Here is a 16281-nt window from a genome sequence, read left to right as displayed (position 1 = left end):
GTTGTTCAACAAGTAATTAAATAATTTTTTCCTAGTTAAGGATCCTTTATTAGAAAAGTATTTGGCTATTGTTCAAAACCTCATTTCATATTTTGAAAATTTTGACATTCAACATATACCAAGAGAACAGAATAGCTAAGCTAATGCTTTATCTAAGTTAGCTACAACTAGACCACATTCTCATGCATCCTTGATACAATCTACACTAACTATGCCTAGTGTACATCTGACCCCTATAATGTGTGTCTCAGGCATCATATTAGAGATCTCCATATATCTCTTACTTACAAATTGGAAAAGTTCCAACCGATGTTTCTGATTCAAGAAAAATTAAAAGACAAGCTAGTTTCTTCACATTACTTGATACTGACCTTTACAGGAAAAGGTTCTCGCATCCTTTCTTAAAATGCTTGAATTCTTCAGAAGCAGATTTAGTACTTGCTGGTACATGAAGGTGTCTGTGGTAGTCATATAGGAGGTTTAGCCTAAAAAATTTTGAGAACATGTTTCTTTTGGCTGACTTTACAACATGACTACAGACACAAAGTAAGATTTTATGATAATTGTCAAAACACACAACTATAGTTCATACTCCTGTTGAGTTGTTGTTTTCCACTAAGGTAAGCTGGTCATCCCATAAATAAGGGCTAGATATTTTAGGACTATTTTCTTTGACTTCTGGCCAAGTTAAATTCCTCCTTGTTGCAATAGATTACGTTTCAAAATAGATTGAAGCTCAACGAATAGCTAAAACTACTTCTGACAAAGTCATTTCTTTTGTTTGGAAGAACATCATTTGTAGGTTTGGTATTCCACAACATATTATTACTCGTAATGGTAGATAATTTATTAATAATAACTTTGTTACCTTTTTACACAATTTTAAGATTCAACAACATTTTTCTTCAGTAGAACATCTTCAAATGAATGGACTAGCTAAAGACGCAAATAAAGTTATTCTCCATGCTTTAAGAAAAAAGCTTGATGACACTAAAGGTTTATGGGCTGACCTTATAACTGAAAGACTATGGGGATACAAAATTATCATTCAATCAACAACTAGGGAAATACCATTTCATGTAGTATATGGGACTAATGGGAGCAATGTGATGATTCCCTTGGAAGTTTCTCAAGCCTTTTTGTGTACACAATTAACCTTTGATGATCAGAACTCGCAAGTTAGACTCATGGAGTTAGATACCATAAAGGAACTTCGTAACTCGACACTTATTAAGCACCAAGCTAGGAAACTACAAATAGCTTAGCGGTATAATACTAAAGTTCAGTCTCATGCATTTAACGTTGGTGACCTCATTTTAAGAAGAACTGAAATGCCCGATAACCACCAGCTCATGAAAAATTAGCAGCAAAATGGGAAGGACCATATCAAATAACTGATTTACTTGGAAATGGTGTTTACACATTGAAAACATTAGATGGTGAAAGTTTACCTAGCACTTAGAATATTTCATCTTTAAAGTTGTATTCCAGTTAAGATAGGCATAGGAATGCATTTTTTTTCTACTACTACGGTTTTATCCCAAATTGGATTTTGCTTGGAGAGGTTTTAACGAGGCATCCTTTCTGCACCTTCAAATTGAAGGTTACCTAATGCATCTTCATTCAGCCCAATTATCATTGTTATTTTGTTATTATTTTATTTTATCAAATTCACTGCAACAATTAACATATCAAACTAACAAATTTTGAAAGTTAGATAACACATGAACTTATAATTTGGAATCTGTTAATTATAACTAACCGACTTATATGTCAGACTCTATTCAAAACATCAACCCGACTTAAGGATCAGATTACATTTAAACTATTCAAACCGATTGTGCATCGGCTAATGAATCGAGATATATCTTCACAACCACTACTTACATGAAACTATAGTTTGAAATAGTTTAATCAGTTCATCAATTTTTTAGTATAAAACTTAAGCCATAAAACATAGCAGTTCATACCTACTTGACAGCTATATTCTCATCATCTCTTTCATATGCAAGTCATGGCCAACAACTTTATTTCTGACCATAATCTTGGAAGGATTCATCTTTGAGAAATCATTTTCTAGAGCCAGGAATTTGCTTGAAGAACAACTCTATCAAACCCTTCTATAAACATGTCCAAACATTTAGTTCTCTTAGACTTCTCTAGATTCTTCAGCTTAATTATTACCTCTATAACTTAGTGCTCTAAGGTACTCTTTTCTTCTTCAATCTTCTTGAACTTTTTCTCTAGCAATTTGTTCTCCTTCTTGGCATCTGATATACGACCTTCTTTTTCTTTCACTTTTTCTAAGGCCTGAAATATTTCCTTTTCTTTCACTTCCAGCTCCTTCACCACTTTATCATATTTCTCATTGTCTTTTTTCTCTTTTTTGTGAGCTATCTCTCAGCTGTGCCCTATGCTCATCAGACAAGCACCTATCACCAACATCAAAAATATTTTCAAAAGTTATATTTTCATAAATAATTTTACAAATCTTATTAAAGACAAAGCTTACTTGGAGAAATTGATCAATCCCCGCATCACTAATATTGTTAATCAAAGAAACATCACTAGCAGATTGCCCATATTTATTAGAAATCACCATATAAGGAAACCTTTCCACCCATATTGATGACGTATCACTCTCGTCACTAAAACTATGAAACTTTTTTTGGTTTTCAACAAATGCAGTTAACTCTTCTAAACGAATTTCTTTTCCTTTTTCTCTCTTAATTTTATTACATCATCCATCTTGCTGGTCTCGATAATCATTTTTGTTTTCCTCTTTTTAATAATGATTGGTTTCTTCCTTGGCATACTTTGAACAACTTCTGTTCCACTATCACCTTTTATCAGCATTAGAGGTTGAACCCTCTTTTTCAGCATTCTTTCTTCTAATATGAGCTCTTAAACTTGTAGTAGTAATACTCGGATGCTTTTCACCTACAATCAATCACCAAGAATGGAAATTAAAAAATGAATTTTATATTGAACTTAGAGCCATAACTAAAATACTTCCTTCGGCATCTCACTACAACACCCCTATTCTCTTCCCAAGAAAGAAGTTCTGTCATCGATATCAATTTGTTGGATGAAATTTTGTTCGAACAAAAACTCCAACACTCTTTCATCTAGCTCACTGATCACCTCCGGTCCCAAGATTTTTTGAGGTTTAGAACACTAATACAAAGGGAAATTTTCAACAATGTTTTTGTCTATATAAAATAGATACTCCTCCTCTACTGATCTGACTTTCAAAAACATCTCTTTAAAATCTTTAAATGACAATTTTTGTAAACCAAACATTGCCTAACCTAGACTACTATTAGGTTCATCCACACACCTTTCCAAACCCCCTTCACCTGAATAGCGAAAAGAAGACCGTAATTAAAGGTTCTATCTCCAAAACCTCCACCAAAACCTCAAAATTTTTTATAAAATGAACTAAAAAGGAGTAATGAGGTATAGTCTCAAATCCAACCTATTAATTCAAAAGAGAATACTTCAAACACTAACTTAAGTATCGGAGTATCTTTTGCTAATACTCATACTCTCTATTCTTCAGTGACCGATGTATAACTCTTTCAATCTAGAAGTCAAGCATATCATCTTGAAAAAGACAAATGATACAACTAAATTTCTATAGTAGAAAAAGAAGATACCCTAATCAACTTGAACTCACAATCTAGAGTTGAAATTCAAATACTTAAAAATCCATTATTGTCAAAATATTAATTTTAGAGATTACATCTATTTGAATATGGACTAATTACTACTTTGTGTATAACATGATTAATTACTAGGTGATATATAATAATTTAATGCTAGTGACAGAGACTACAAAGTAAAAACCTTCCAAGAGTATATTAATTCATCCGACTAACAAAAATATTTTGTAAATGATAAAATTTAACCACTAAATTAGTCATAATGTACTTGTATATATTTTAATATGTTATTTCACATATTTTTTTCAACAAAATAATCAACCACTAGCATAACTAAATCTGATATAGTAGAATAATCAAATTTGATATCAAATAATAATTAAATATTTTTATTAGTAGAATAATTAAATTTTTCATGAACACTAAATGTACATCCTATTTAGTAACTAATTGGTGGCTTAACATGATTGTGTTAACAATCTTTTTAGCCCATGTATCGTTCTTTCTTTAATTTAGAATTCTAAAACTTATAACATAGTATTGGTCCCTAGCTAACAAAATTTAGTTAGCAAGGAAATATTTAGTTATTAGTTAATAGACTTTGCTAGGCAGACAATAGTTTTGTGAACAATGTGAACAATAAGCTCTAAAATTGGCCCAATAAAATAAAAACACACTACACCCTCAAATTATCCACCTAAATCTTAATATTAGAATAACTATCCGCACACCTAGTGAATTAAACATCCAATATATCCATTGTTCACATTATTTAGTATTTTCATTATCTACCTATGCTTTTTCTTAGTTTTAAACTATACATTGATGGAATTATGAAAAATGTGTGAAGCTAATGTTTTACAAAAATATAACAGTATGAGAGACTACAAAAGAAGGATTTGAATTGAATTTATTTAAAACCTCTAGAAAATCTAGAACAAATTATTGGTGACATACATGATAGAGATAATAGTGAGAAAAAGAACAAAATCCAGTTATAAGAGGCAAAGTTAGGTATTCAGTTAGAGAAATTATGTTAATGGTAATAAATTTTGTTATTCTATTTCTAAGTAAGATACATTTAGATCAATATCAAATCATCTTTTTTTCTGTTTCATATTCACACAGCTATATTCTTTCTTCATCAAGATCATATCAAACTCTATGAATACAAAAAGAAAAAGAAAAATCTAACTTGTCAATAGAAGGAGAATTTACAGAGAAAAATAATGAAGAGACTGCAAGCAATTTCAGTCTTGTAAACTCGACTTTGTTACCAATGTGTCTTTTTTTATAAATTTATTATCAAAATGTCATTCTTTTTAAACTAATTATTAAACACCACCTTTTGTATATCACTGCAAACAATCATAATAAAAAATGAAATAACAAATCATTTGTCATTATAATAAAAAGGTAGCATCTGAACAATTAGTTATAAAAAGGGTGATATTTTGATAATAAATTTTGAAAAAAGTGACGGATTGGTAACTAAAAAAGCCTATAAACTCAACTGTAAGTTAGAATCCCTTGTTGTTGAAACCATTCAGGCATCTTATACTTTTCACGGAGCACATCTCTAACATCTTTCTGGTAAGATAGGTACTTGAGAAGTGGAAGAATCACATCTATAAGCTGTGATCATGCAAAAATAGACCAAAAAAGATGGTAAGAAATCAAAGAACAATGGCTCCGTTTGTATTCAAATTTTTCAAAATTTATACATATTGTGAAAATAGAAAGTAGAATCTATTACTTTTATTGTTTCATTTCTTCTTCATCTCTGTTATAGTGTGTATGTGTTCTTTTTAAAGAGAAAAAGATAAATAAATTTCTGAATTTTTTAGCACAAATATAAATAAACTCCTCGTCAAATTAAAATACAAGTAAATTCCTAATTTTTGTAATCCAGAAACATGTAATTTTTTTTTTAACAAAGATTTGAAATTCAATACGGAGAGACCTATGTATTTATCATTTAGAAAAATCAGAGACTTATTTATGATTGAGTTTAATGAGAGACTTAATTATTTTTTAGATAAAAGATTAGAGATTTATTTGTCAATAGTTTGTATTTTTTTTATATACAAAAAAAAGAATGAAAACACAAAAAAAATGTATTTACTTGTGTGTCATGCGGTTTCCCAACAGAAAATGAGATGCATGGAATTCCATTTTCTGGTTGCAACAAAAAGCTAAAAGGATTGTTGTCTACAATAACAATGCGGCATAGATCATTTGTTATACTGCTAAGATCTTTCACGTGTTCCTTATATTCCCTGTAATAAGCAGTGATTACATAATTGCTTCCGATAGCAAATTAAAACATGTTAATTGAATTTTAGAATGATTGATATTTGAATTTAACAAACATTTTAATTAAAATGAGTAATTTTATACATCTAAATTTTTTATGACTTAAGTTCAATTAAGTTAAATAATAAGAATTGGAATAATACTAAGCATAATTGATTTTTGTTATTTTAGACTAACTTAGTTGAATTTAATTAACAAAAATATCTTCAAGAAATAATTACTTACGTGTTGGTAGTTGAGGAGCGATAAAGTCGTAAACGGAATCGATTTTCTCTGTCTATTCTATCAGTAACTGGACTAGCATAACCTACACAGAATTTATAGAGGTATTTAAAATAAAGCTTGGTACATAATTGGCATAACTTTTATTATGTTAAGAAAATGTGATTATAACTTGTTAAGTTTTGATTGCATTCTCTTTACAAATTCTTAAAAAGTGAGACTTGTTTAAAATAGACATTTCATATTTAAAGTAGCAAAGTAAAATTTCAAGTTCTTGCATATTTTTTAAAATTGTCATGAGTATATAAAAAATTAATTTTTAGATTAGTCATTTATATAAAATATATGTCGAGATATACAATATATATTAAAAATATTTAAATATTTATTTATAAATATACGATAACTGATTTAACAACTTATTTTGTAATGTATACATAACATTTTTATTTCACAACACCATATTTTTGTAATGTTATTAACTGGTTTCATTTTTTTATTAGTGTTTCTCCTTAACGTGTGTGAACAACTGAGCATTGATAATTTGATAGATAAATATGAATTAAATAAAAAAAATTAAAGAATTCAAATAAAAGCAAAGATAGATAAGTTGAGAAAATTGGTAATCTTTGAAGCAAACCTTCAAGACCAGCAGTAAATAGCACCATGTCAGCAAATTCACTCAATTGCCTTAAGAATTCTTTTAGTCCAGGGCGCTCAAACACTGTAACATAACTAATTATTGGTTTTCCTTCCACTTCCTTGCCAAAACAAAAAATGGGAAAATAAAAACCTTCCATATGAATACATAATTATAAAAGAATACTTTAAATCTAGGCGAAGAAATCAAATACAAATATCTAGACAGTAATATTATTAAGTTTTTTTTATTATCTACGTCTATTTTAAGAAAACATGTAAAACAGACATAGATAACCGAAAAAAAATCTACGTAATATTTATGATAATTAAGTAACACACCTTTTCGGAACATACACATTCTAGATCAAAATAATTCAAACCATCCTTAATTGCTTTAGTACGTATTTCAGGTGACAAACTTGACCTCTCATATGCACATACTAAGGTTTCATCCAAATCAAGCACTACCTGCAATAATATAATGCATTTGGTGACATCATTCAAAATGTTCAATAAAAACATGAAATCAACAAGAATTTGTGAAATAATTCATGTGTTGGCTCCTTAATTTGTATATATAGGTAGATATACTCCTTTTTCTTTTGAGTTTGGTCTCAATATATTTTCTATTAAGAAATTTTCATTGGTTATATGGTTATATGAGTTCAAAATTTTTAGTCTTAAGTTAGTCAGATAGATGGTGTACAATAAAATATGATAAACCCATCAAAATTTTCAAAAAGAATACTTGTGTATATAAAACAAAAATTAGTTAAACGACACATATACTTATATATACAAATATAGAGTGACTGAATTGATGGCTGAATTTTGGTGGGCATATGAGATTTCTTTTGGCTTCAAAAACGTTGAAAGAAAACAAAAAAAAAAAGAATTGAGGCAAGTCCATCATTTGAAAATAAAAATACTATATTTTGAGTCATGTCTATATTTCAAGAGACAAAAAACACCGCATAAGTGGTAATGATATAAACAAATGATAATTTCTTTAGTACATAGTATAATTATCACAAAAAAAAGGGTGAAGATTATAACTAAATTGTTAAAGAATATGCATTGTGCATGGTATTTTACTTTTCTTTGTAAAAAGAATAACATGCACTTTTCATTAAAATTATCTATGTACTATTGTATGATCCTAAACAAATATTTACCGTGAGCCTCCGAAGAGGTAGAGAGACATGATGATAATGGCTACGATGGCTTGTGAAATGAAGAGGTATCTGGTGAATGGTGTTGGGAGGATGAGGCATATGACAATGATGATGAGAAGGGGAGAAAGAGAGTAATGAGTATTGGGCAAAGACTCCTTCAATTATCCCATAAAACATTTGGAAGAAGAAGTCCAACCAGTTTAACATCACCCTCCATGCGTACAAATCCTCTGCTTTAGTAGTCCACTCGCCCATCGAATCAAATCAAATTAAATTAAATTAAATAAAATCAAATCAATTATGATTGATTGGTCAATCGATCAATCGGTAGTTAGGTAGAGCATGTATCGTGAACTTTTGTTCTTTCTTTGTGTTGTTCCAATAAATTGGTAGTTATTATGGTTATTAGATGCGCGGTTAGAAGAGTAATAAGGAGGAAGATGTGTTCTTATGATGTGCTGTGTGTGCAAGAGTGTTTTGCCTATTTCGGAATAAAAATCACAAATAAGTTTTGGTTGGCTTAAACTATAAAAAGAGGTCAAAAATTAATTTGAAAAATGCCCATGTTTAGTAACTTGTCCCGTAGTGTAAATATCTTTTTTTTTATTGGTTACCCACGGTATCCCACAATTTAACAGGTCGAAGACTAATTCATCGCGAATCGGAACTCCATTTAAGAGTTTACCGCTTGCCATATAAATATCCATTACTAATTTGACAAAAAAATGTTCATTTTAAATTTTTTAGTTGTGGGTAGAAAATAAGATTTAAGATCTTTACAATTTTCTTTTTTTGGACCAAGAATCTTTCCAGTTTACATAACATCATAGACATTGATTAAGACTCAAAACAAAGAACTCTGCTATGAAACTGACTTGGGCCTCAGCTCTCGTTTTTGAATCAGGGACAAGGTCTCAGCAATTAAATTCAACACAAATGTATCTTTATTATTTTTTTATCTTTCTTAAATCCAATGAAAATTGGGCCAATACCAACTATTTAAGACCATCTATTACCCAAAACATTACAAAAGCCCAGAATGAATCCAAACCAAAGCTCCGAAAACTGAGTTTTAGCCTTTCAGTTTTTTTTTTTTTTTTTACAAGCTGTTATATTTTTCTTTCTTTTTTCTATTAAAATTATATTTATACTATTTTTTAATATTTGTTGGCTTACTTTTAAGATAATTCTATGATGTTTATTATTTGGTGTTTAATTTTTATCTAATTTATTTTTTATAACAAATTTAAATATTTAAAAATTATTTATTTTTATAATTTTTGAATTAAATATTTATTTTTAATATTTTTAACAAGTTAAGCATCACCTTTTAAACACTATAATAACTACTTATTTTTAAATAACTAACTAGAGGATTTCACATTCTTTAATATTGTCAAACTTAAAAGATTAATCTGCTAATTAGATTAATCATTTATTTAAAAAATAAATAAAAATAAGCTAAATAAATTTTTTGATAGAAAAACAAAAAAAAATTAAAATTCATAACCTACTACTTATTTGTTTTCTCTAATAACAAGTCATTTTCATAAAAAAAGTTTATTCTATATTTTACTTATAACGCATTAATATTTTGTTATATATTTTATTTTTTAAAAATATCTATAATAGAGAGTTTATATTTAAATGCTCCTCCAAATTTATTAAAATATTTTTTTTATCAAAAGTCTTTGAAAAATTTTAAGAATGTATTTAATGTTTAATTTGATTTAATTTTATCTCGAAGGCTTAAAATAGTTTCAATACTTAATCCTTTTGTTCGATTTTTTGATGGTCAAAATTAAATAGTCAACACAATTTTTTTTCCAAATTACCACTCGTATAGCTCCTCATTATTGCCTTCCACAAATTCTTTCTCATTATCTCTCTATTATTTTCCAGCACTTAAAGTTCTTCTTCAATATCATCGTCTCTTTTTTAACATTACCTCACCCTTCCTTTTCCCTCGTCACATTTTCAGCCACCACTCACTCCACCTCCTTAATACCCACCTTAACCATCACTTTCACTTTTTTACTGACGATAACAACAATACCATAATCATTCTTCTTTCTCCACCCACTTTCTCCATTCCTCATTGCACTACACTTCTCTCTTCCTCCTTCTTAATCTCTCTCTCCCTTAACGCCTATGCTCGATCTGTGTTTTTCTCTCTTTATTTGAAAAAAAATCATGAATGTTGTTCTTCTTGACGACAATGATTATTATATGATTGTTATTGATGTTTGTTTGTTGGTTAGGGAGAATTGTTGGTGGTAGTGATGAAAAAAGTTGGGATTGTATTAGTGGTTAGGGTTGAAGCTGGTTGTAGTTAAGGTGACGAGAGTGATGATGTTGGTGCATGACAATCGGATGAGAGGGATGATTGGTGTTGGAGGCAGTGATGATAAGCTGTAAATTAAAAGTGATGATGTTAATGGTGATGAGGAGGGGGTTGGATTGTGGGTCAAAGGATAATGACGGTTGAGGTTGGCGGTAGTAACAATGATGGCAGTAGTGGCAAGTGGTGGGTGTTGGATGGAGGTCAAATTGAAATTCGTTTGGTTTTTTTGTTAAGCATGGGTGGAGGAGAGTGGTGAAAATGAAATGTTTGATTTAAAGATAAACTAAAAAAATTTGACTAGAAGTTGGAATTTCTTTTTTTAATATTGGGCCTTAACGGGTGTATATCATCAAACTGAGCCAACCGACGTGTTTAACGCCATTATGGGAGGCGGCCATTGACGCGATGAAAACGTCAACAGCGTTCACTAAAAAACGTTAGTGACATTTTATTCTGCATGGGTGACATATGGCATTCTCTCTCTTCCTCCTTTAAGTGAACTTAGCTAGGATCGAACCCGTCTTCCTCATTTTTTCTTCTTGTTAGTTCACCATTCTCCCAAATTCTCTCTAACATCATTCTCAACTCCTTAATTCTACCATAGCATAAACAAAAGGGTGACAAAGAGGAGATTGGTTCACTCGAATACTGCTCTAAATATATAGATGAGTATTTTATTTTATTCTTTGTTATTGTTATTTTTTTTAAGCTAAAAGTAGTACAAAAAATTATAAATTTTTAATATTATTTTGTTATTAATTAGTTCTAAATAAATTAATTGTTAGTTAAAAAGGACTAGTTAAAAATATGATTTTATTGTTGTAGCTGTAGTAGTAGTGCTAGTGTTAGTGTTAATTAGTTATTGTTAGTGTATATTATTAATTAATTATTAGAACAAATTTTTAATGATTTTAGTTTTTTTTTTAAATAATTTTTTTTTCAAAAACAGAATTATTTACTTAATAGTTGCTAGTACATATTTTTTAGTGAATTAGGTTTTGTGTTTAAAATTTATCAAAAGATATTAGCCTTGATTATTATTAATGATTAGGGTTTATTTTTAGAAATTTTTTATTTTTACATAAAATTTTAGAAGTTTCAATTATTATTAATTTATATTTTTAGTTATTTTTCTTTTGTTTGAAATATTTAATAATAAAACTGCATTATTATTAATTGTTACTATATATTTTTAGGATTTTGTCTTGAATTTTAATTATTTATTAAAAAAAGAATTATTATTAATCTTTAGCATATATTTTTACTAATTTTAGTTTTATTTAGATTTTTTTTAAAAAAAAAAAGAAAAGTAGAATTATTATTAATGCTTAGGATATATTTTTAATAAATTATTCTTTATTTTAAATATTTAATTAAAAAATAACAATTTTAATTTATGGTTTATTAGCACATGTTAACTAAGTTTAATTTAGTTTTATTATCAAATATTTGTTATTAAATAACACTTTCAATATTTGTTAATAAATAGTATAATTTTTAATTGTTATGTTAGAAAAAACAGAATTGTTATTAATTTTAAATATATGTTTTTAAATATTGGTTATAAAAGATTAATCACTAGTACATGTGATATAGTTATCATGAATTGTTACTATGTGTTTTTTTATCGTAGAGTTTAGGAAAAACAAAGATGAAAAAATGTGATATCACACGTGCTGAAGATTATATCATGAAATATCTTCGATATCCTGTATATGTAAGTAATTTTTGTGTTTACAATAGTGATTAGTAATAAATAATTAACTTAGTAATTATCAACTATTAGAATTCGTAGTAATTTAGAAATTATTAATTATAATTGTTACTAAACTGAGTATTAATTTATTTTATTAGTAATAGTAGTTATTAACTGGTTTTAGTTATTTACTATTAATTATGATTTTTATTTTCAAGGTTCAAAAAACTTGCACAACAGACACTTACACCAAATAGACTCATATGACGTCAGGGTGGAGAAACAATTGAGAGAGACCAAATATATCTCAGCTTTGGAGGATCATGTCTCATAGTTCGACTATAGATGCATTGGTTGAAAGGTGGCGTCCTGAGGCGCACACGTTTCATCTTTCACATGGCGAGTGCACGATTACTTTGGATGACGTCGCGATGATTTTCAGACTTTGAGCTCAGTTTTTTTAGTGATTGGATTAACTTATCACAACACAAGTGGGTCAGAGAACAAGTGCATGAACCAATTTGGTATTGCTCCTAGGCCGAACAACCATCGAGGAAGCAAAATCAAGCATCATGGTTCTGCACCCTAAAGGGGCGCCAATATTTGATTGACTGACAGAGTATGAAAATTTATGTGAAATATCACAAAATGTTGCTATTTGGTACGATATTATTTAGTGACAAGTCTGAAGTCACTGTCCACTGGAAGCATTTGCCGTTGCTTTGTGAGTTTTCTCAGATTAATAAATTTAGTTGGGGTTCTACATGCCTTATACACATGTATCGATCATTATATCGGGCATCAAGGTATGATTGCAAGAACATGGATGGTCCTCTGGTATTGCTCCTTGTGTGGGCCTAGATACAGACGTCGTTAATAGGGCCTCTGCCGGTGAATACCATCTTTCTACTTGCTTGCAAGTAAAATTTAAATAAGATGTCAATTTAATTATTTTTGATATACTATGTACTTTCTGATATGAGCATCATATGTACTTTGTAAAAATTGGACAAGTTTTGACGTTAGAAGAAGTTTGGATGATCTTTCTCCAGACAAAGTACGTGTTTTGTCATTTGTACTTTTACTTATATTGAATTAAATTGATGATTGCATATTTACACCATTGAGCATTTGATGTGTTTTTATAGTTTTTGTGAAAAGTGTACAGTCCCAACCGAAATTATGCCTTATCTTATTTCACATGTGATGAATGATGGTGTAGATCTCTGAAGTGCAACTGTGCCTCTAATATGCTTTGAGGCTGTGGAATGGCATCTGACTGATAAGGTTAAAAGACTGTTTGTCTTTTATCAAGACCCACCAAGAGAAGCTATAAAACTTGGAGTGTTCTATAACATAGTACTGATGGGTCTAAGAAAATAACAGTTTTGCGCACGTCTTGACATGTCAACTTGTCGACAATTATCAACCATTCGACCAATACATAGACTGGTACATTGGTAAGTTCGATGATCACCTGCGGTTCTCCGAGCGTGCTGAGAAAGACTAACTACCATGCAAGAGCAACCACCATGACAACAACTCTATCAATCACCATGAACACAACAATTGCCTCAGCAAGAACAACCACCACAGTAACAACAACCACCATATCCATCGCCATATGCATACTCACCATATCCGTACCCACCATACACACACTCATCATCACAGCAATAACCTACCCACCACTATATTCATACCCACCATAATATTCATACCCACCGTACTCAGAGGATTATGTACAACCTTTCATCAAACTTGTTATACCATTATACTCACAACCATACCCACCATACATACAAGAATATGCACAACCTTCCACCTAACCTTTCACACAGCCATACATTCATCCCTCCACCATGCATAAGGAATAAATACCGACATAGCTACCATAGTATTCATTGTCAAAACTACTAGGCATAGTGGCACAAGATTAGAAACAATATAGATACATTATTGGTTGGGTTCAAGGTTCGAAGTCATCTCAATGGGTGACTGATTTATTCTCTACCCAGGACCCCCTATAGGTACCAATGCCTCAAGTTATTCCTGGATGATTATCTTTGGATGCGAGGCGTCCGCCACAATCTTATTCTGAGCACTCTAGGTTGATAATTTATGTTGATTCAATTAGGAGTATCCGTAGGGGGATTGGATGCTGCCAAACCCCAACATGTATTTCTTTGTCTGAGGATGATGAAGAGGAGAATGACGATGTGGTTGATGAAACTCGTGTAGGTGAGGATACAATTGATGAAACTCGTGCAGGTGAGGATAAGGCTAATCAGCCTGGTTTAAGTAAGGATGTGGTCGATGAGTCTGGTACAGGTGATGATGTGATTGATGAGTCTAGTTCAAGTAATTTCATTATTGTTGTTCTTGTTTGTTGACTAGGATTATATTTATGATTGATCAAAATTGGTTTTTATATTGATGTAAATTGATCACGGCTATATTTGTCATTTTTATTATCGTGTAGGTACTCATGATAAAGGTTATGACCTTAGGGTTGACCCGACTCATAAGAGTCGATCTAGATGGAGTCCGTCACTGTTCAAGAAAAGGGTCAAAAAAGGATATTTTAAAGTGGTACAAACCGTAAAGAGAAGTATCTTTAAACGAGTTATTATAAAGTTTAGTCAGTAGACATGTACAATGTAATTTTATGCACATTATATTATTTTATAGAAGACTATGTACTAGTCTTTACTCTAGGTGCAATATGAACTTGGAAATTAATTCTAGCAAAGTAACCGTAACATGACTCAATACATCCAAAAGAAACAACCTATAACTGAATGTAACACTAAATAAAATGATGGTGATACAACTGATATCATAAACTCTCTTAATATGAGAACTACGAATTTGGAGACGAGCCACTAGCACTAGCTCCACTACGATTCGGGCATCTACTTTGGCTATGACCCTTACCTTTACAAAGCCTACAATGCCTAGGACTACTTAGATCACAAATATCCATCTCATTCAAGAAGCAAGTTTTCTTAGGACAACCTTTGATCACTTGCTTGAGGTGGGGATTGGGTACTAGTCTTGGTCCGTAATGCATAAGTCATGATGTTGGATTTCCTAGTGGCCTGAATCAAGTTCGGCATACCTTGAGGATCTCTCCTATTGTATATAACTCATGGACATACTGTTTCCAATCCAAGAACCGGTTTGTACAACAGGCAAAGACATGACGACAAAGAATTTAATCCACCTCAAACTCATCACAATCACAATGCTGAAGACACGAATTTACTGAAAACTCCAAATCGTTGGGCATCTCACGTACTTTAAAGACCTTATTTTGCCTATCAAATAAGTTAACTTGGATGTTTCTCGCTGCACACTGATTGACTGAATTTTTTCGGTTGCATATTCATAGAATATATTACCTGCACTTATACGAGCTTCAACCTCAACTATCTTCCTTGTGAACAACGCATCTAGCCTGTAAAAGGTTGCCTTAACAAGGGCTGCGGCGGGAAGATTGCGTTCTCCTTTAATACTCTGTTAATGCACTCCACTAGGTTGATGGTCATATGGCCCCAGTGATGTCCTCCATCATATGCCAAGGAATACTGCGATCGAGGGATATTATTGAGCCATTGCTTGTAAGCACGCCCCGTTCACATAATCTCTGGTAACGCATATTGAATTCACTCATTGTTCTAGAATAGTCTATGTTGACAATCAACTTTTGTATATGTGGTGTCTTGAACTTCCTCAAGAAGTTGGATGTTATGTGTCTGATGCAAAACATGTGAATAACTCTCGAACATTGCCATGCTCCATTACTACGACCTACATCAGAGATAATTGACTTGTGTCGATAAGAAATAAGGGCAATACCATCTCGATTAACCACATGTGTTCACATATGGCTAAGAAAAAAGTACCAGGCATCGGCAGTCTCACCCTCAACTAGGACAAATGCAAGAGGCACGATATTTCCATTGTCATCTTGTGATACTGCAACTAAAAGAGCCCATTTATACTTTTCATATAAGTGTGTGCTGTCAACTTGGACCGGCGGCTTGCAACTTCTGAATACTTTATATAAGGGTAGAAAGTCCAAAAGACTTGCGTCAAAATCCAGAGATCCTCAACCACGCACATCATCCCCTCGGTAGCCATATGCAATTTCGTACTTAACAGTTGCTGATAATTTTTTTTTGCAACCATTGCTTCAAACTATGTGGGAAAAGCTTC

At 30.9% G+C, this 16281-nt stretch overlaps 1 protein-coding gene across 1 annotated transcript; it reads right to left on the bottom strand.

Moving 5' to 3' along the window:
* Positions 1-4865: 4865 nt before the first annotated feature.
* On the bottom strand, positions 4866-8275 carry LOC107620483 (uncharacterized). The gene is made up of 6 exons (XM_016322632.3): positions 8021-8275; positions 7185-7313; positions 6844-6964; positions 6207-6288; positions 5791-5944; positions 4866-5300 (listed from the first exon to the last, which is right to left on the bottom strand). The coding sequence occupies exons 1-6, from the start codon at positions 8273-8275 to the stop codon at positions 5175-5177; spliced, it is 867 nt and encodes a 288-aa protein (XP_016178118.1). The 3' UTR covers positions 4866-5174.
* Positions 8276-16281: the final 8006 nt, after the last annotated feature.

Source organism: Arachis ipaensis, chromosome B10 (genome assembly GCF_059453495.1).
Source record: "Arachis ipaensis isolate K30076 ecotype BB chromosome B10, ASM5945349v1, whole genome shotgun sequence".
NCBI lineage: Eukaryota > Viridiplantae > Streptophyta > Magnoliopsida > Fabales > Fabaceae > Arachis > Arachis ipaensis.
This window is presented reverse-complemented; position numbering and strand designations above follow the sequence as displayed.

Excerpts from the sequence above, each read along its gene's own strand:
- LOC107620483 (XM_016322632.3), bottom strand. The coding sequence starts at position 8,275 with ATGGGCGAGTGGACTACTAAAGCAGAGGATTTGTACGCATGGAGGGTG. Across the intron at positions 6,965-7,184 it reads AATGTGTATGTTCCGAAAAG|GAAGTGGAAGGAAAACCAAT; the intron begins GTGTGTTACTTA and ends TGTTTTGGCAAG. Across the intron at positions 5,301-5,790 it reads GGAAACCGCATGACACACAA|CTTATAGATGTGATTCTTCC; the intron begins GTAAATACATTT and ends GCATGATCACAG.